Source organism: Loxodonta africana, chromosome 16 (assembly GCF_030014295.1).
Source record: "Loxodonta africana isolate mLoxAfr1 chromosome 16, mLoxAfr1.hap2, whole genome shotgun sequence".
In the NCBI taxonomy this organism is placed as follows: Eukaryota; Metazoa; Chordata; class Mammalia; order Proboscidea; family Elephantidae; genus Loxodonta; species Loxodonta africana.
This window is the reverse complement of record NC_087357.1, coordinates 46,201,647-46,223,465: the sequence shown is the minus strand read 5'-3', so window position 1 is coordinate 46,223,465 and position 21,819 is coordinate 46,201,647. Positions and strand designations below refer to the sequence as shown.

Below are 21,819 nucleotides of genomic sequence, written 5' to 3'. Positions count from 1 at the left end.
GGAGAGACGTGGGGATGCTACAGAAACTTTTTTCTCGTTAACTGCACTTGAGTGGATCCAGGAAATTCATTATTATTGCAAAAACAAAAAAAGATTTTAATATTTATTCAGTCTAATATAAATTCAAATGTTGCCTTTACTATGCTGCAGACACTAGCGTTCAGAAGGGATTCCGGGAGGGCGTTCACAGGCATGCGCACCTAGTCTGCTCTTTCTTGCACCTGAAGGCTCTAAGGCAGTTAATGTCACGTCTTTAAATACATTCTTTATGCCTTTCTGTGTGACTTGAAGTAGTCTCTGGTTGATGAGCTAGCTCATCCTTGGCAAATTTCTTAATAGTAGACAGCCATCCTGATATTAGCATATTTTAAAAATAGCAATTAATTTTAAATCACCCACTTTTCCACCACATTTTCAAATGAGAATGAAAAACACAGAAAAACAGGCAAAAAATATATCCATTTTTCATGACTGCTCTGAAAGAGAACACAACAGAAAATCCCTGATGGAGCAGGAGAACAGTGGGATGCAGATCTCCAATTCTTGTAAGAAGACCAGACTTAATGGTCTGACTGAGACTGGAGGGACCCTGGAGGTCACAGTCCCCAGACCATCTGTTAGCCCAAGACTGGAACCATTCCCGAAGCCAACTCTTCAGACAGGGATTGGACTGGACTATAAGATAGAAAATGATACTGGTGAGGAGTGAGCTTCTTGGCTCAAGTAGACACGTGAGACTATGTGGGCAGCTCCTGTCCAGCAGTGAGATGAGAAGCCAGAGGGGGACAGGAGCTGGTTGAAGGGACACAGGGAATACAGGGTGGAGAGGAGAAGTGTGCTATCTTATTAGGGGAAGAGCAGCTAGGAGAACATAGCAAGGTGTGTATAACTTTTTGTATGAGAGACTGACTTCATTTGTAAACTTTCACTTAAAGCACAATAAATACATATATCTCCACATGCAGAGAGCTAAGAGGTCCTCATCTGTCATGCTGTTCTCATGCCACAGTATCTAATGCTTGTTCCCCCATCACACCAAGGCTGCACACTTAACGAATAATCAGATGCAATCAATTTGCAGCGGCCAGTATTAGAAGGCACGTTTGACAGCATCCTCACCCACAATGCACCTAATTGCTTCCCTTAAAGAAATACTTTAAATTAATTTTAAATATGTCAAGTTAATTGTTGAACTCAATTTTCCGCTGAGCTACTGGTAGCCACCTGTGATGTTTTCTAAAAATATAGGTTGCTGGACCCCTTGTAAGTCTGCTGAATCAGACTATCAGCAAGACCTAGGCCTTTAAGTTTTATAATACTTCTTCAGGTAATCCCGATGTCCAGCCAGAATCGAAAGTCACTACTTTGAGTACTAATGAGATGAAATTGTTATGTTTGTTTTTTTTCTTTTAATTTGGCCATTTGAAGGGAAAGAGCCTAATAATACAAACAAAAAGAAAAGGGAAAACAGCCTATGGATTAACACAATGCTATGGACCGAATTACATCTCCCCAAAATGTGTGCCGTAAATCCTAACTTCTGTGCCTATGGTTATAATCCCATTTGAGAACGGGTAATCTTTGTTATGTTAACGAGACAGGATTAAGGTAGGGTATGTCCTAAATCTATCTCTCTTGAGATACAAAAGAGATTAAATAAACAAGGAGTAAACAGAGATGGGGGAAGAGAGAAGCCAAGCCGCATTAAGATTGCCCAGGAGCAGAAGCTTGAAAGAGACAACCTTCCTCCGGAGCCAGCCAACAGAGAAAGAAAACCTCCCCTGTTGGAGCCAGCACTCTGAATTCAGACTTCTACCCTCCTAAACTGTGAGAAAATGAATTTCTGTTTGTTAAAGCCACCCACTTGTGGTATTTCTGCTATTAAAAAAAAAAAAAAAAACCCACTGCCATCGATTCAATTCTGACTCATAGCGACCCTATAGGACAGAGTAGAACTGCCCCGTAGAGTTTCCAAGGAGCGCCTGGTGGATTCAAACTGCCGACCTTTTGGTTAGCAGCCATGGCACTTAACCACTATGCCACCAGGGTTTACTCATTTCTGCCACAGCAGCACTAAATAACTGATGCACACATGAAACACATTAATGTGGTTTCTGCTTTCTTTAATTAGCAAAAATAAAATAGTTGATTGTATATTCTGTTCAAAAATAATATTAAGTGTGGTCTACAAATACCTGCACTGCAATCAGCTAAGGTGCTTGTTAAAATTCAGCTTCTCCAGAGGGTTCTGGAGCACACTGAAGACAGAGCCGTTTCTCCATGGCATGCTTAACAAAGCTCCAGTGCCAGAAGGGGGAAGACTGGAGTCCTTTTTTAAGATTCTGGGGCTCTTCTAGAACCTTTTAAAGCAATTACTTCTTGACCCTTTCAAAATATCCCTATCTCAGTAAGATGGGAATAGAGCGTTTCACCCAAACTCAAATTGTGTAGAACTCCTCGCGAGAGGAAAATGGAGAAGGTTTTGACTAGTAAGAAAGAATCTTTAACTGCTTTTTTTCTGGAAGAATGCTTTTCCTGCTCCTTACAGCCCTTTCTGCTTCCTGGACGTCCATGAAAATGGCTTAATTACCCTGAGCCTAGTTTGGTTCCCTCAGCTGGGAAAAATGGTCTAAACTACATGAGCCTCTGTGGTAATATTAACAATTTGAATAGCTCTTCATTAACATCATTTTCATCTCTGACATTCTAAAAATTGCTGCATTCTTTTATTCTATAAGCAAACTATATAATTAATAAATTGTCTTCTGGAGATCAGGTCCTCACCACAATAAAAATCTATTGAAATAGCACCAGCAGGTCAATATCTCTTTTCCGGGAAACCCTTTCCATTACTTGTACAACAGTGGCAGGGGAGGGGGGAAAAAGGGGGAAATGAAGAATGAAAAGAAAGGAAGAAACTCTATGCTGCCGAAAGAGTGACCCATTCTCTTCCAGAGTGTAAGGACATCATTGACCACAAAATATGCCTGCTGATTGAACTATGTTGTATATTGCTTTTTAGCCTAATAAAACATCCTCTGTGTGTGACAAATCTTTCTAAAGTAAGGCAGATAGAAAAAAATACTGTTGCCATTAGGATCTACAAGTGATGAGAAAATGATGTCCACCACTTTCACTGATGTGAGGAGGAAGGAATCGCTGTGGTCAATTTCTCTCTCCGCTCAAGTGTCATAACCTCACCTGGTTTTTGAGATTCACATCAGCATTTCTTCTTAAAAGGAAGGAAACGATTTTCAGGTGCCCACGCCTGCAAGCACAGATCAGGGGGGTGTCTCCATTAAAGCCATCTTGAATGTTAATGTAGTTGTTGTCTTTCTGCACCCACCGCCACACTTGACCAAAGTCATCCTGATAGGCCGCCTGGCAGATGGGCTGAGTAGAGAAAAACAAATGCAGGTTTTGAAATACATGCATACTTAAGCCACCAAAAAAAAAAAAACTTCAAAAGTTTCCAAGTTGTTATATATTGCTTCGATGGTTAGATTTTTGGTCTTCATTATAAAATATATACCCAGGCTTAAATCTAGAACAAGTATAGCTCATGAAGTCTAGGAGCCTATAAAATTTTTCTAAATTGCTGGGCACACAGAAGTATTTGTTAAATGCATGAATGAGTGAGTAAATAGATGAAATATTGCAAAATCTACTCAATAAGGAAACTGGGTATTGTGCTTCTAGATAGATAGGCTTGTTAGAAGAACAGAATTTTTGCTAAAGACAAAATAGGCGTATTAAAAGTTTATAGCAGGCCTTAAAATTTCAAGTCAGAAACCACAAGTCATCAAATCTTTTAACATGATACCTTAAGAAGCAAAAAAATTTAGCTCTGATGTCAGCTGTCACCATCCAGAATAGCCCACCGGTGCTTTCAGTGTCTGAAAGAACCATTCAAATGTCTTTGTAGTACTTGTCAGTTGAATTATAAGAGACTTATTTCCATTATTCTCTTTATCCATACAACATTCTATACCTTTGAAAAAGAAGATACTCTAAAATAAAGGTTCTTAATCCTGGCTACATATTAGAATCGCTCGGAGAGCTCTGAAAACTACCACTGTCTAGATACCACCCCAGAGTTAAGTAAATCAGAATCTTCCCAAATGAAGTAACAAAGTCACTGCTCTAAAAAAATCACATAAACCAAGTGCATTACTGAGCCTGAGATGACTGCCTTGGAGCTCTCACAGCTGATTCAGGGGGACATTGTCACCCTCTCGCATTATCTGCAACCCAGCAAGGAGGTGTCCTATCAGCACATCGTTATGATTCCCTCAGCTTCCCCTTCTGTAAAGTAGAAGGGTTGTTGTGTTTATTCTATAAATATTTAATAAACACATTTGGGGTTCCAGGTCCAGATCCAGGAATTGGGGGAGCAGGGGTGAACAAGGCCTGCTTGGCCCTTGTCCTTAAGGAACTCAGCATACAGGAAAGGACAGATTTTAGACAAATGAGATATGTAATTAGCTGCAATCCATTAGATGCTGTTTATAAAAGGCATTATAAAAACTTTGCAGAGGCCGATGAGAGTTTAATAGCAAAGCCTCAGCTAGCCTCATCTTGCCCACTTGTCCCCCTCTGCTCCAGCCCTTCTGGACTTCTCTCCTTTCTTCAAATACCACCAAGTTTACCCTCTTTCATCTGGACCTCTGCCATTACTGTCCCTTCACAAAAAATGACTTTCCTCTTTCTCATATCTGAACCAAAAAACCAAACCCCTTGCTGTCGAGTTGATTCCAACTCATAGTGACCCTGTAGAACAGAGTAGAACTCTCCTATAGGGTTTCCAAGGAGTGCCTGGTAGATTTGAACTGCCGATCTTTTGGTTAGCAGCTGTAGCTCTTAACGACCGCTATGCCATCAGGGTTTCCCTCTCGTACCTAGGTAAGTCTTATTCATCCCTTGGGCCAAAATTTGATTTTCGTTTTATCCAAGAAGTCCATCCTAACTCTTAATACTCAGTGTTTCTCCTTCATAGCAACTCACGTAACTGCAATTGTTTTCTTAATTATTTGTAATCATTTGTTCCAGGTTAACCTGTATCAGGAAGGGTTTGAGGCAGCATTGACTGAGAGAGGTATTAAGTTTCAGATGATAAACTCCATGTGGGCAGAAGCCACATCCATTTGATTCGCCACTATAGCCCCGGTACACAGCACAGCACTGGGCACATGGTAGGCAAACACTAAATATTTTTAAACTGGCTTTAACTAGACCATGTAGAAGAAACACTTAAATGGCACATGGATGGCACTAGATTTACGGAAGCTATTGTTATTGTTATCACATCATTTTTTATTTATAATCATGTCAAACCTCTACTATGTGCCAGCCACAGGTGAAGTGGGAAAAAAAGGATATAAAATATGTAACTTTTAGCCATGTGAAATTTATTTACCAGGCAAGGGAAATAAGACACACACACACAGAGAAAACAACCAGAAAACAATTTGAAAGGAGTATAGACTTGGCATAAGCACCAGTAGCAAGGGGGCAGACAAGTGAGAAAGTTGAGTGGGTACACTTGCTACCCAACCCATGTTCTCTCACAGCCAAATAACATAATAGGTGAGCTATGACACTTTTAAACTCAAAGATCTACTCACAAAAGACACATCATAAAGGAAAGTCAACTCAACAACAACTAGGAGGCAAATGAGCATAAACCATGGATTCCAACCCTCAGCAGGAAATAAGCAATTACACAAATCACTTCTTCTATTACCCTTTTGTGTTAGCGGCCTTTGAGGTGGCTCTGACTCATAGCAACCTTATGTATAACAGAATGAAACATTGCCCGGTCCTAAGCCATCTTCATGATCGTTGGTATGTTTGACTTCAGTGGACTCAAACATAGCCCTTTACTAGGATTTATCACCAGTTGGGCAAAGCAGCGTCTCCGGGTACCAACTGGCTGGTGCAGAAAGCACTGATGCAATTAAAAGAAAAAACACACCCAAAGTTGAAAAACAGGTTTGTGGTTGTAATACTGCTACTAACTCTCTGGATGGCCATGGACAATTCACTTCCTCTTTGTGTGCCTTAATGTTCTCAATCATGAAGTAAAAGAGTGAGACAAAAATTTCTTTGGGTGCTTACATGTTTCTGGGCCTCTAGTCTCTCCCCAACCAATACATCTTCTACATTATTGCTAGGGCCTAGCATTATCCCAACACAAATAATGCATATAAATTTTCAGTGAATTGCCATTGTCTTAGGAGTAGTACCCAGTCACTTGGATTTCAATGACAAGTAGAACAAAACACGAGAAAACTGACATAAAGTCACCAACTTTTAGTTTTTTCAATTAAAATATTAGAAATAATACCATTATTTCATAAATTAAGGATACTTTAACATCAATACAAGGATATTTTATCACAAAATACATAAAGATGTAATCACGGGGAAGAAAAAGTAGACTTTTATATTGGATAGATTTAACTTTGTGGAAAAACTTTCTTCATCATTTTGATTTTTGTAAAAATTTCACTATAAACCAGTGAAAAGTTTGTCCCTGATTACTACTGATCATGGGATTAGTATGTTGGAAACTGGTGGTCTACAATGCGGAATTATTTTTTTGTTTTCTTAAAATTTTAAATTACTTTCCATCATTTAAAAATCAGACTATTTCACATAGTAATCTGGATTTCTACCCTCTCCTAAAACACAGAGATTCGATAACACTAGGTCTGCATTCTCGTAAGACATCAAGTAACTGGCATTTTGTGGCCATGGCTCCAATTTCTCCACGATCCCCACCACTCTCTATTACATCCCACCTGGTCCATTTCACTCATCTATGTTACCTGGCTGGATAAAGCCTCCAAGATAAAGCCTCTTCTCTCTAGGAGTTAACTGAAAAGAGGGAGGGAAAAGGAGAAGAGCTGTTTTTTTTTTTTTTTCCACCCCCCCCCCCCGCAAGAGTCACTTGGCGCTTTTGAGTGCTTTCTCAATCTTCTTTGAGCAATTTACTTAAAATATTCAGCTGGTTATACCTTCAATCTTCCCTAGCTTCCTATATCCTATACACACAGTTTCTGTTTTTGAAAAATAAACTGTCTTCTGACTCAGTTGAGGCACACAAGTGATTTGATGCATAAATTGTACGAACACCTGAAGTAAGTCTATGCTTGATCAACCAAATTTCTGCTAGGGGGCAGCCCAGAGCTACAAAAGCACTGACCACTGACAACGCAAGTCCAATAGAAAAATGTTGGTTGACAAGCTAGGAATGAGAAGATGGGGCTGTCTGTTTGAGTTGAAGGAAGAGTTATTTTGGATCCATGTTGGCCTTTGGAAATTCTTGAACTTAGTGGAGCTCCGGTGTAAAAGAAACCAGTTGAGAAGCTTGGGTGATTTTATCCACTATTAATCCTCCTTCTATCCGTCCTCATTGCCAAGGTTCTAGTTCAGGTCCTCATCATTTCTCACCGGGACTATAACAAAGCCCACCTGGCCTCACTTCCTCCCACCTCACCCATCCAGCCTCCAGTTCCTGCTCCAAAGAGCAGCCTCAAGGTGCTATCAGGAGACTGTCCTCAAGCTGACACACAGGATTCTTCAGCTCTCACATTCTGTCCTTCCACCTTTATCTCCTACCACTCCCTCATGTATACCCCTTATCTAAGTAAATGAAAGTATGCGTTTAATGAACAGCCATCTCCCCAACTAGTTTGTAAGCTATGTGAGAGCAGGTAGGGTATTGGTACTTGTACAGCATTGTATCCCCAGCACCGAGAGAACTCCCTGACATATCTTGGCATTCAATATACCCTTAGTGAATAAATAAGGGAGTGAATAAATTATAATATGAGCTAATATTTATTAATTCCTCAGTTATTTCATTTAACCCTCACAATAACAGTATGAGGTAACTAATTGTCTTACCCCCGTCTTGTACAGGTGAGACTGAAGCAGACGGAAGTTATCTTTCTTGCCCAAGGTCACACAGGTAGTAACTGGCAGTGCCAGGAATCAAATCAAGGGGAGTGACTGCAGAATCCACACATTGTTGTGTGCCATTCAGTCAATTCCAACTCATAGCAACCCTATAGGACAGAGTAGAACTTCCCCCATAGGGTTTCCTGGGTTGTAATCTTTACAGGAGCAGATCACCAGGTCTTTTCTTCCACTTAGTCACTGGATAGGTTCAAACTGCAGACCTTTTAATTAGCAGTCAAGCGCTTAACCATTGTGCCACCAGAGCTCCTTCAATCCGCAACATACTTCCTGTAATTACTTCAGACACTTTGAAAACCAGACTTCAAAATGTCTTCTGGCTGTAAGACTGTGCAGTTGAGACTGTACTCAACATTAAGTTACAGTCTACATTCTCAGGATACTGGTCAGTCCTCTTCCAATCTTGGCTTGCTGGAGTCCAAGCCCCCCACCCACAAGGTTATATATCCAGATGTCTGATTCCAAACTGATCTAGCATTAGCAAAGTCTGCCAAGAGGTAAAGGGACCCTGGTGGTGCAGTGATTAAAGCGCTGAGCTGCTAACCAAAAGGTTGATGGTTTGAACCCACCAGCCGCACTTCAGAAGAAAGATATGGCAGGCTGCTTCCAAAGATCACAGTCCTGGAAACCCTAGTGAAGCCAAGAGGTGAAGAAGTAGTGATCAGAGAGGTTGCAGAAGAAATCAGAAAAAGACACTGCCTGATCACTCAATTTAAAGTAGCCATCTCCCAGCCCAGGCACTCTCTATCACAACACCCTGTTTTATTTATTTATTTTTTAATTGCATTTATCATTACTGAAATTGGGCTTAATGGCCCCCATTTCTTAGAGAGTCAGGTGTCAATGATTTTTCCTGGTTTTCGAAGCCCCTCTCCGTGGTTCAACTGTGCAAAACCACTGCTCTTCTGCATACTATTGCCTCTTTGATCAGGCCAATCTCCTCACTTTCTTCTGTGCCTACCTGCTGGCCACCCTCAAAAAACAATCCAAACTTGTTGCCATTGAGCTGATTTTGAGTCATGGAGCCTCCAAGTACCACAGAGTCGAAGTGTTACATAGGGTTGTTTTGGTGATAATCTTTACAGAATCAGACTACCAAAACTTCCTTCCATGGAGCTGCTGGGTGGGTTTGAATCGCCAGTCTTTAGTCTTTAGCAGCCAATTGCAAACCACTTGTGCCATTCAGGGACCCTTAAGCTTTTCAAACTGCACAGTCCTTTAAGGCCTAATTCAGGGGCCACCTCTGAGAAAATTTCCTTGATCACTCTTACCTACAGCAAGAAGTATACACTGCCTCAAGTTATTCATTAGCCTTTTTCCAGTGGATTAAGTCTAGACTCCCTCACTTGATTGCAACCTTCCTGAAGTCAGGCTTCCACAGTGGTAAGCACCTAGAACACACATAAAATCACTTGATTGACACACTGACCCTCCTGGCCTGGCCTGGGAGGTAAGATTAGGGAAGGGGTTGAAGTTTAGAAGGTAATATATCATGGAAGGACTAGGTCAATATTTTAGCTCACTGGTTCTCCACTCTGGCTTAGCATTAGGACCTAAAACATAGGTCCAGGCCAATTGAATCAGAATCTCTGGGAGTGGGATAGAGACTTTGGCGCTATTTAAAAGCTCCCCAGGTGATTCTGATGCACAGTGAGGGCTGAAAACCACTGCAAAGGTCACAGAAACAAGCCGCGTAATTAAAGCCATAATGAAACACTGTAACTCTTAAGCTCGTATTGGTTAAAGAGCACTCAAAAACTCTAGAAACTTGGACTATTAGGGACAACTTTCTGCGCACATTAGTGTCTGGCTTTAAAAATAGCCAAGAACATGGCGCTAAAGCCCCACCCCGTCCCATTTTTCATCTCACTTTCACGGGCCCTAAAATGTAAGAAAGTATCTCTGGGTAGCACATGAGGTCCCCAGCATGTCTATGACTAACCAAGATGTTCGGCAAATATTCTTTATGATAACTGTGTTTTGTACTGCTCCAAGCTCGGTGGGTATCACAGCTAGTAAAACCTTTTGGTATTATTTTAATAATATAGAAATACCCAAACTGCTTGCACCATTGTGAAGGTCTCCAAAGCAAAGCTTCCCCCAAAGCCCAATTTTCAGTATTGTTGCCCCCAAAGTGTAAGGGATTTTTCCATAATTCCCAATCTAAGACAAGGTCGTTTGGAACCTTGCCTGAGGCTCAGAGGACTTGATAAGCTGCCTGCTAACCATCTCCATGCCGAAGCTCCACTCACGGTTCATAACAACTTCTGAGGCAACGGTTTGGTTTTGGTTTATAGCTGCGGCGTGAGGTTTCAGAGGAGTCTCAGTCTCATGTATAAAATTCTCACTTTGATTTTAGCCCCACTGGGTGGTGCAAACAGCTCAGCTGCTAACCGACTGTTTGGAGCTTTGAGTTCACCCAGAGGCACCTCAGGCAAAGGCCTGGTGATCTACGTCCAAAAATTAGCCCTTAAAAACCCTATGGAACACAGTTCTACTATGACACACATGTGGTTGCCATGAGTTGCAATCAGCTTAACAGCAAATGGTCTTAGCCCACAGGCACACTTGGGATGCTGTCCCAAATGACTGTCCCTTTCATTTGTCATTGCCTCATCGTTGGGAACATGGCATTAGGTGAATGCTGATGCCCTTGAACAACTTAACAGTGATACCATTTCATTTGCCAAAGCTTACCCAAGTACCCGCTTACAACTTTAAAATGTTTACTTCCTAAAGACAGGAAATGAAAGGATGAGTGGGATGGCACAGGACTGGAAAGGACCAGAACCGTCTTGAGAAATCACTTTCTCCCTCCCCCTGCCAACAAACCAAGGCTATACTTATCTTTAAGAAATTACCTGAAATGTAAAATTCTTAGAAACCCTGGTGGCATAGTAGTTAAGTGCTACAGCTGTTAACCAAAAGGTTGGCAGTTTGAATCCACCAGGTGCACCTTGGCAACTCTGTGGGGCAGTTCTACTCTGTCCTATAGGGTTGCTATGAGTCAGAATCCATTCAATGGCAATGGGTTTGGTTTGGTTTTTGGTCCCATGTCTCACTACTCATATAGGCAGAAATATCTTCCTTATTTCTGTCTTAAATTCTCATCCATACATTCAGCAAACATTTTTGAGCACCTCCTCTATGCCGGGTACTATTATAGACATTGGGGAAATAAAAGGAAATGAGATAAAGTCCCTGTCCTCACAGAGCTTACATTCTGGTGAAGGAGACAGAAGAGATGAGAAACAAATGGAAATTTAATATGCTTTCTGGAAGTTCTAAGGGCTATGAATAAAGCAGAGTAAAAGGATAGATAGGATCCCTGGGTGGCGCAAATGGTTACGCACTCAATTACTAGCCAAAAGGTTAACGGTTTGAGCCCACCCAGAAGTGCATTGGAAGATAGCCCTGGCAAGCTGCTTCCAAAAGGCCACTCCCTTGAAAACCCTACGGAGCAGTTTTACTCTGTACACATGGAATCAACATGAGTGGGAACTGACTCAACAGCAACAACCAGAGGATAAGGAACGACAAGGCCGCTCTTTTAGATCGCTTGAGATTTGAACAAAGATCTGTGATCTGTATTAAATGATGGGGCCAGCCAGGCAAATTTCAGGGGGAAGAAGCTTCCTGACAAAGGAACTCAAATGCCAAGGCCTTGAGATGGGAACATGTTTGGTGTGTTCTAGGAAGAGCAAGGAGGTCGGTGTGGCTTCAGGAACCAGGAGAGTGGCAGGAAGTTGGAGCAGCAACCAGGACCACATATCATTGGGCCTTGTAGGCCATGGTAAGGATTTTGAATTTTATCCTAAGTTTGATGGGTAGCTTTTGTGCAGTTTTGACACGATCTAACTTAAGTTTAGAAATTCACTTTTAAGACTTCCCATTTAGTCAATGTGCAAGGACTTGATTTGATTATGGTAGTTTCAGGATTCCCAAATAGTAAATACTTCTTGTTCTCATCTCTTTTTTCAAGTTGTCCAAAAAGGCATTTCAATTGCAATATTTTTAAGATCGGGGAGCTATACTATTAGTGCTGTTTATATAATATAAGTAAATGGCAAAGACTTGTAATTAAAATAATTTTCGCTTAGAGTCTATGGAACTTTTATTTTTCAAAGAGATCTCTTCTATGCCTTATCTCATTTCAAATAACTCCCTAGGCCTTTAAAACATCAAAGGGAATTCCTCCTGTGATAAAAACCTACAATTTATGTAGCAAAAAACATGTTTGTTATTTAAATATTTTTTACACAAAGACTTATGAAATGAAGTTTTGTTTGTCTTGTGTAAATGCATATTCAAATAAAATGACTTATTTTCTTTCCCTTAGAAAACAAGCTTGTTGGGATTTTTTTCTTTTCTCCCTTTCTTTTTGGTATCAGTGGAGCTGAGATTTAAAGCCAGGTCTTCCTGACCCTAAAGGCCAGCCCATTTCTGCTTTGGGCTCTCAGAGAAGTGAAACTTCTGGGGAACAAGTTATTTTGTGTCCTCGTCATTTTACAGGAGTCAAAAAAACAAGTCTCTCCTCATTACCACATTTTGTATTGATTATTTAACTTCACATACAGCGCTTAGAAACCCCTACAATTTTTCTCTCTTGCTACATTTTGTACATATTTAGCTGACATATAGAGAAGTTAGAACTCCCTAAGTTTTTGTTTCTAGAATAAAGAAAGGAAGAGCCAAAAAATAATAATAATAACTCTTGTTTACCTGAGAACATTTGTGATTATTGAGTGCTACAGGCTCCTGCCACCACTCATCTGTCAATTTGTTGTACTGTGGTGGCTTGTGTGTTGCTGTGATGCTGTGAAAAAGCAAAGATTTTACTTTGAGGACTAAGGTGCACCTGACCCAAGCCATGATATTTTCACTTGCTTCATATGTGTGTGAAAGCTGGACAATGAATAGGAAGATTGAAGAATTGATGCATTTGATTGTGGTGTTGGCGAAGAATATTGAATATACTATGGACTGCCAGAAGAATGAAGAAATCTTTTTTGGAAGAAGTACAGCCAGAATGCTCCTTATAAGTGAGGATGGCGAGACTTCATCTCACATGCTTTAGACATGTTACCAGGAGGGACCAGTTCCTGGAGAAGGACATCATGCTTGGTAAAGTAGAGGGTCAGTGAAAAAGAGGAAGACCTTCAGTGAGATGGATTGGCGCAGTGACTGCAACAATGGGCGCAAACACAGCAATGATTGTGAGGATGGCACAGGACCAGAGAGTGTTTCGTTCTGTTGTGCATGAGGTTGCTGAGTTAGAACCAACTCCACAGCACCTAACAACAAGTTCCTGACGAAGATGCTCAGGGGTAATTCTGCTATAACAGCTCCTTACTTCTCTGGCAAAACCACACCTGGCGTCCTCTGCTCCCTCTATCGTCTCTCTCTAGCTGAACTCTTCCTTTCCCATGGCTTTAAATACCATCTCTATGCAGAAAACTCCGATTATTACCTTGTGCCCCAGCCTCTCCTTGGAGCTACCTTCCTATATCCATCTTCCTTCACTGCCTGGGAGCCTTGTAGGTATCTCTCATATAACACGTCCGGATAGAACTCTGAATCTAGTCATCTCTCTTTCCCTGTCTGTTTCCATCCCATTAGCACCACCATCCAATGGCTTGCCAAAGGTAGAATCCTGGGTATCAACTTTAATTTCTCTCTCTCCTTCACTTTCCACCTCCAAACCGGGAAACATTTCACCTAAAATTTTACCTCAGGTTCATCCCCCAGCCTAATATAACTACGACTCTCACGCCCTGGACCTCTGAACTAGCCTCCTTCCAGACTCTTGCCATCCCATCTCTCCAAATGATTCTCTCCACAGCTACCAAAAAAACCAAACCCACTGCCCTCAAGTGGATTTCCAACTCACAGTGACCCTATAGGACAGGGTAGAACTGCCCCATAGAGTTTCCAAGGAGCGCCTGGTGGATTTGAACTGCTGACCTCTTGATTAGCAGCCGTAGCATTTAACCACTATACCGCTAGGGTTTCCCCACAGCTACCAGAGAAAAGTTGGGCCCTGCTGGAATAATTGACATAGTAGTAGGCTAAGTGGGTGCCAGAGGGACCCATTCTTTCGGGAGCAGGAAGTGAGAGAGTGTATTATCTGTACAGAATTTAAAAATATTACCAGAACTAACTAAAAGTTGCCTTGCTTTTTCTTATCACCATGGTCCAATAAACAAGGTGAGTTTGACATTTTCCTCACCACTCCTATCACCCTTGGCAGCTATTGTCTGACAGAAATTCCTGGTTTCCAGAAGGCAGTGAGAGTGACAGGAGCAGGAGTTGGAGAGGTTGTAAGGGACCAAGTCATGCAGGTCCTGCAGCCAAGATAAGAAATTCAGATTTTATTCTAAGTGCTTTGGAAGGTCATTGAAGGATTTTAACAGGGGAGGCAACATGACCCAATTTGTGTTTAAAAGGCTACCACAGCTACCAGAGTGACCTTTTAAATACAAATTGGGTCATGTTACCTCCCGTGTTAAAATCCTTCAATGACCTTCCAAATCACTTAGAATAAAATCTGAATTTCTTATCTTGGCTGCAGGACCTGCATGACTTGGTCCCTGACAATCTCTCCAGCTCCTGCTCCTGTACTCTCACTGCCTTCTGGGAACCAGGAATTTGTCAGACAATAGCTGCCAAGGGTGATAGGAGTGGTGAGGAGAATGTCAAACTGACCTTGTTTATTGGTTTATTATCACCATGGTGATAAGAAAAAGCAAGGCAACTTTTAGTTAGTTCTGGTAATGTTTTTAAATTCTGTACAGATAATACACTCTCTCACTTCCTGCTCCCGAAAGAATGGATCCCTCTGGCACCCACTTAGCCTAGCACTATGTCAATTATTCCAGTTGTTCCTCACACCTCAGCTCAAATAACACTACCTAAGGAGTGATTTCCAGGTCAAACCTAGTTTAATATATGTACTCCTTCTGGCCCCTCTTATACACTATTTCTCTAATCTGTTTGCTTCCTTTAATCCTCTTTTTACTATTTATAACTATTTTTTTCATTTGTATGTTTATTTTTCACATTATTAGCTCCAGGAGGTCTGGGACCACCTTTATTTTATTTACCACTATATACAAGCTGGAAACCCTCATGGCAGAGCGGTTAACAGCTACAGCTGTTAACCAAAAAGCTGGCAGTTCAAATCCACCAGCCAGCCGCTCCTTGGAAACCCTATGGGGCTGTTCTACTCTGCCCTATAGGGTCGCTATAAGTTGGAGCTGACTTGATAGTGATGGGTTTGGTTTGGTTTGGTTTTATATACTGGCTGATAGCACATGCCATGTGCCTGGAATACAATGTGTACTCAGTAAATATTTATTGATTCAATTTATGGTTGAGTGAATGAATAAATGAATGAAAGTTTACAAACTTTTGGCCCTCTTTTCTGTTCAAACATTAAAGTTATCATTTAGTTTTTAACATGTGACTTACAGCTGCATTATAATTTTTAAAATTACTTATGGTATTCAAGAAAAGAATTAAGAAACTAATTGGAGTAGAAGACACTGGGTGTTTTGTGCATGTGTGGGGTTTTTTTGTTTTGTTTTGTTTTCATACAGGAATGCCAAAAATTTGGTAGGCTTTCAATATTGAGACAAAGTAGATAGGAAGAGTACATAAGATCGTGAAGAAGGCATTTTTCCCAATTTTCTTTACCTTTCCTTTCCCGGTATCACCAAATGGTGCAAGGTTGAATATTGAATGAGATGTCATCCAATGCTCTTGTTTTATAGGTACACAAACTGTGACTCAGAGATTAAGAGTTTTCCCCCAATTCACACAGAGTTTCTGGCACAATCAGGACTCAGTTCTAGGTTTTCTTGATTCCTAGTCCAATGGCCTTCCCATGAGTCACAGCTCTATTCCTCTCTCTCAGAGTTCTCTAGCTCAACTATATCAGCTTTCATACGAAGGCCCTCCTCAGCCTAAATTAAGGAGCCCTGGTGGTGCAGTGGTTAAGAATTTAGCTGCTAACCAAAAGGTTGGCAGTTCAAATCCACCAGCTCCTCCTTGGAAATCTTATGGGGTAGTTCTACTCTGTCCTATAGTGTCACTATGAGCTAGAATCGGCTCAACAGCAATGGGTTTGGTTTTTTGGTTTTGGTCAGTGGTGCAATAGTCAAAGTGCTCAGCTGCTAACTGAAAGTTCTGCAGTTCAAACCCAGTGACCGCTCTGCAGGAGAAAAGACCTGGTGATCTATTTCTGTGAAGATTATAGCCTAGGAAATCCTATGGGGCAGTTCTACTCCATCACATGGGGTTACTATGAGTTGGAATTGACTTGAGGACACACAACATCAGCAACTTAAATTGCTTTCTTTAGACATTGCATTTTTCGAACTGATCCTTTTCTTCTTTGAACCACGTGTCCTTTTTCTACAGTACCACCAGCTTTTCTGAAAAATTGGTACTTTCCCAAAGGAGTAGTATTAGGGGCATGTGTGTGTGTGTGTGTGTGTGTGTATACATACATACCAGTTCTCCCTTCTGCTCATAGATAACCTGATAATTAGAACTTCCCAAAGTTTAAAGGGATACATCATCATAATCCATCAGGACACTCCTTTGGGGGCCTGTTTCTGAAGCTGACAGAGTCAGGAGTCTACAGGAGATTCTATCGGCCTCTTAAGCATGAATTCTTAGGCTCTTTGAGTTAAGTTCTCATACTTCTTCCTTCTTTTCACTTTTTGTAATGCTGTGCAATGCAACAGCTCTCTTCTGCAGAGTCTAAGTAGAATGTACCTCATTGGAACCTGGATTCCATTTACTCCAGTCTTCCTATTAAAGGAAAGGGAAAATAATTCAAGTGGCAAAAAGCACTAGCAGAATAGCAGAGCGACTAAAACCAACTCCTTTGTGGAGTATGGTGTCCCTGTTGAGACAGCAAGTCAAAAAGAACTTTTTTATGTCCATCAGTGGCATGGAAGTATTTCCCTGAATATACAACTGTGAGTCTCATACTCAAGCCCCAGTATGCTCTATCTAACTACACTACTTTGGGCAAGTTACTTAAACTGTCTTTGCCTCAGCTTCCTCATTTTTAAAATAGGGATAATAATACTGATTTTCTTACATGGCTGCTGTGAGTATTAAAAGAGTTAATACGTATAAAATACTTGGAACAGGGCCCGGTATATAACAAGCCCTCAGTAAATGTTAGCTTATGAACAAATATCTTTGATAAGGACTTAAATGAATCAGCCTTGTTTAAAAGTCCACCTCAAGTAGTTACAAAGTTAGGTTCTCTCACAGAGCTCTAAGCTCATTCTCTCCTAAGATTTTAGGGCCAACTCTGGGAAAAAAAAAAAAAAAAAAAATTTTTTTTTTTTTTCTGGGATAGTCACTCATTATCTCCTTCTTTCTAGAACAGCATAGTGCATAAGTATGAAAAATGCAAGGCTCTAAGGAGAAATAATTAGTCTATGTCCCCAGTCAAGAGTAGCTTCCCACACTCAAGGTAGGGAGTAGAACTTTGCAAAAAAGTAAAATAAAAATCAATGCTTCGAGGCCTCATAGGACCAGGGAATGAAGCAGGAGCAGAAGGCCCTTGCTCTTGCATTAATCAGTGACTCACAGCTTCTACACCTGGGAAAGCAGTGACTGACACATGACAGATGAGAAATTGGTATATGATAGTTGAGTAGGTTATGCATAAATATTTGAAAGATTACTCCAGAGTTTCTCAATCTCTTTAAAATCACAGATAAGACAGTCCTACTCCAGGCCTTCTGCATCAGAATATGAGTGGGTGGAACTAGGATTTTTTTTTTTTTAATTCTACATATAAATCCCATATACAACCATAAGAAGCAACAGAAGATTTGTTCCAGTCTAAAAGAACTCAATCCTCCAGCATTTTCCATATATTGCCTAGGTCAGATTATTCTAGTCCTGGCCATTCCACAGCACAGTGTTAGTGAAGATATCAAAAAGTTGACATCAAGGGGAAAACCTGCTTAGGTCAAGGCAAATTAAGAAGTTATTTGCCAAAAGGGTAGACAACAGCTGTATTATTTCTATAAATGGCTAAGACTTTCTAGGTGGGTCATGTGCTTCATGTTGTTGACATTAGAGTGAGTACGTGTACAGGTAAGCAGAATCAAATGTGAGGGTGGAGAATCTACTTCCACTTGTGATGCTGAGTTGCAAGGCAACAACATGTATTTTAACAATGTCTTATCCTTGATTCAACATTAATTGTGAGCTTTGGAAAGTTTACCTTTGAGCTTCTAGGTAAGTTAGGGTTTTTTGTTTGTGCTTGTGCTTTGGTGTGTGTGTACATGTGTGCGGGTATTGTGTGGTGTTTGTTTTTAAGTATGGTAAATTCCAAGTTTTTTGTCCTTAATATACCTGAAAAGTAAAATATATATTCCACTTCCAGAAATATTCTCATTTGATACTTAGAAGTAATTCGACATCTTTCCTTCCCTTGGCTCAAGCCACTTGCCAAATCCACACTCAACCAATAGAAAATTGCACTGTTCTTGAAGAGACTTTTTTTTTTTAATGCAACTCTTACCAAGATATAGACTATAGCCTTGCTACTCACAGTGTGGCCCGTCGACCAGCAGCATCAGCATCACCTGGGAGCTGAAATGCAGACTCTTAGGCCTTACCCAGACCTACCGAATAAGAATCTGCACTTAAACCAGATCTTTGAGTGATCCGAATGCACATGAGAATTTGGAAAGCGCGAGCTTAGAGCAGCGTTGCTCTCTGGGTCAGTGGTAAGGTGATCACCTATGTCAGAATCACCCAGCATGCTTCTCCAAAAAGGCAACAGACCCTCGGAAGTGGGGGCCCTTGCAAGTGCATTTTTAACCAGTTCCTCTTCTTCAAGCTTATGCAATCTAAGTTTGAGAATTATCAGAGGAGCATTTTAGGACATTGCTTCTGTTATCATTTTCATATATATGATCTCTTCATGAGACTGTTATTGAGCAAAATATACCTAGAATTAAAAAACAATCAAACAGCACACTTTACTGCAGACACATTAGTCATATACACAGGCCACATTAAAAATAACTGTAAATGCAGAGAAGCTGCCTTTTCAATACCAAGGAGGTATTATTAAATATCTGCAACGGAATGCAGAAGAACTGGTTAATTGTGTGAGACAGAAGAGGGAATACATCATCAATATTAATGTCATTAAACATCCTATAATCTTGTTTAAACATTACTGTCTTGTACACTCTTTGAAATATTATTTTAAAGTCATTGATTCTAATAGGTTACTTTCCATACAGGAGAAAGTATTTTGTGCTCATCAGACATGAAGAAAATGTTTACAGTTTTACCAAAAAAGTGGTATTCTGTTTTTATTCCTTTTCTACACAGTGATAAACTTTATTTATAATTACTAAAGGTGAATTTCCTTTCGAAGTTGTTACTCTGTCTATGCAGTTTCGTGAAAGAACCAGTCAATCTTTTGTTTAGAAAATCCAGTTAGGTGCAATTTTCATTTTTCTTTGATCTTTGAATCAGAAAAGTACAACTCAAACTCCATTTTGCAAGATTCAGTTTGTCTCTGCAAACATCTGGACATCAAGGAATGTGTCTCCCATAGATCTCTACTTAGATTTAGTTAACATTTTAGAATTGGGAAATCATTTGCTCTTAAAATACATCAAAAAGATTAACATACAGAACTTAATTTTTCTGACTTAATGCTCACACAGAAAGTTAGAAGAAAAGGAGACATCAGCCAGGACAGGAAATTAAATTTCAAAAGACTAAGTGGTACAAAACACATTTGAAATCCTACTTCCGGAAAGGCTACGTACCTCGGAGTATAGAATTCCCATGCTGGTTCTTCACGGGCTTACTTCACCTCTAAAACTTATCTTCTGGAGGTATTTCTGATTAATTTCAGAACCCTTCCCAGCTGTGAGAAAGGTCCCTAGATGCCCAGGCCGGTGGCAAGCCCTTTCTTTCCACACCTGTGAGTGATTTCCCAGCAGTTCTGGCAGCAACACACCTTCTAGAGAGCCCAGCCCAGTAGCACAAAGGCATTGGTTTACAGTGTATCATCTAATGTTACAACCCTGGGGAGCCGGTTTCTGAGTCATATTTGCTCTGCCAATGGTAGCACTCAGGAGGGAAGGAAGCCAAGTTGAGGGGGAAAGGAAAGTTCTCATATTGGTAGGAAGTTTTCAGGGTTCAGAATAGGACACTGTAGTTGGGACATTTCCTAACTGAAATCTGGTTGTTGGGGGTCATTGAGAAAGGCTAGAGAACAACAAACACACTTACGAGAGCCATACGTGTCAGACAAAAGGTATGAATTTTTTTGTATTTTAAACACAGATAAAATTATTTATTATACCTTGAAGTTTTTTATTAACATCAACTGATAAAAATAAATTAAGGTTGATTTATAGATTGTGTGATTTTACATAAATGTGTTCACAATCACTTTTGAGGGCACGTCTGAGCAACTCATGTTGAAAAAGAACTAAACTCTTTGAAGAATCAGTCCCATTTACATCCTAGTTAATTATATCCCTTTAAAAGTTTTCCACTACACTAACAAAGTTAATATATTTAACTTTCCTTTTGAAGCACATCAATTTCCAGCTACGGAAACCATCTCGTTAATCTAACAAATTAAAATTACCAATGTAATAAATCTTAAATTGTCTTCAACATTCCAGTACTATTTATAAATGTAGCCAAACTATTTTATAATATTCAATTTAAAAATCCTAAGTTTAATATCAACTACTGCATTATACATTTTAAATTGAGTAACCAGGCTACTTGATCAAACACACCAAATTTTCTTAAACAGTGTAAACAGTTTATATACTAAACATAATACCAAATATTCACACATTGTCTCTGAACTTAACACAATCATATGTATTTTAAGCTTTTCCAGAATTAAAACACACCCCACTCCCACCAGCCACCCTCCACCCCCACATATACAGGCATTACAGAAACAGTTCAACCAGCCCAAGTGAACTGATGTGATTGTCCCAGTCACTCATGGTTCCTTAGTGGCCAGAGATCCAAGGCCTGTGCCTATACACATCCAGGAAAATTCTTCCTACCCCACTGATGGACATACTGAGCTGTTTTTGTAATGGCTTTATGGTAAAATCTAACCTCCCAGAAGTTTAAGAATTAGCTAATTTTGTTACAGGATGGGGAAGTCTGCAATGCCCACTAAGATTGCAACCGACTTCCTCTTTGACTTGGTTTTATTTTGCATTTCTTTAGTCTCTGGAGACTCCGGGGTCTTCCCATCGACTTAAAAAAATTAATATTATTTCTACTGTGTACTTCACCCTCTTATGCAAATCGTTTGTAATCTCTTTTAGTCTTTTGTTACCTCTTTTAGGAAACCCTGGTGGCATAGTGGTTAAGTGCTACAGCTGCTAACCAAGAGGTCAGCAGTTCAAATCTACCAGGTGCTCCTTGGAAACTCTATGGGGCAGTTCTACTCTGTCCTATAGGGTCGCTATGAGTCAGAATTGACTCGAGGGCAATGGGTTGGTCGTTGGAACCTCTTTTAAGGAGTCCCTTGTGGTACAAGCAGTTAACCAGCTTTGCTTTTAACAGAAGAGTTGGAGGTTCAAATCTACCCAGAGATGCCTTGGAAGAAAGTCTTGCCAATCTACTTCCAAAAAATCAGCCATTGAAAACCCTGGAGAGCCCCATTCTACTCTGAAACACATGGGGTCGCCATGAGTCAAAATTGATAGTAACTGGGGTTTTTTTTAACCTCTTTTAACTGATTTACATGGAGAGAACTCTTCACTCTCACTGACTCTCTGCTAAGGTTGC

The 21,819-nt window shown here is 40.4% G+C and overlaps 1 protein-coding gene across 1 annotated transcript in view; it reads right to left on the bottom strand.

Annotated features, from left to right (window-relative positions):
- The window catches only part of ANKRD22 (ankyrin repeat domain 22), a 33,231-nt gene extending 12,279 nt beyond the window's left edge, over window positions 1-20,952 (bottom strand). The window contains exons 1-2 of the mRNA XM_003409018.4: window positions 19,812-20,952; window positions 3,202-3,393 (exon numbers count right to left, since the gene is read on the bottom strand). Coding sequence (XP_003409066.3) covers window positions 3,202-3,393; window positions 19,812-19,832 — 213 coding nt within the window. The 5' untranslated portion in view covers window positions 19,833-20,952. The remainder of the gene's footprint in view (window positions 1-3,201; window positions 3,394-19,811) is intronic.
- Window positions 20,953-21,819: the final 867 nt, after the last annotated feature.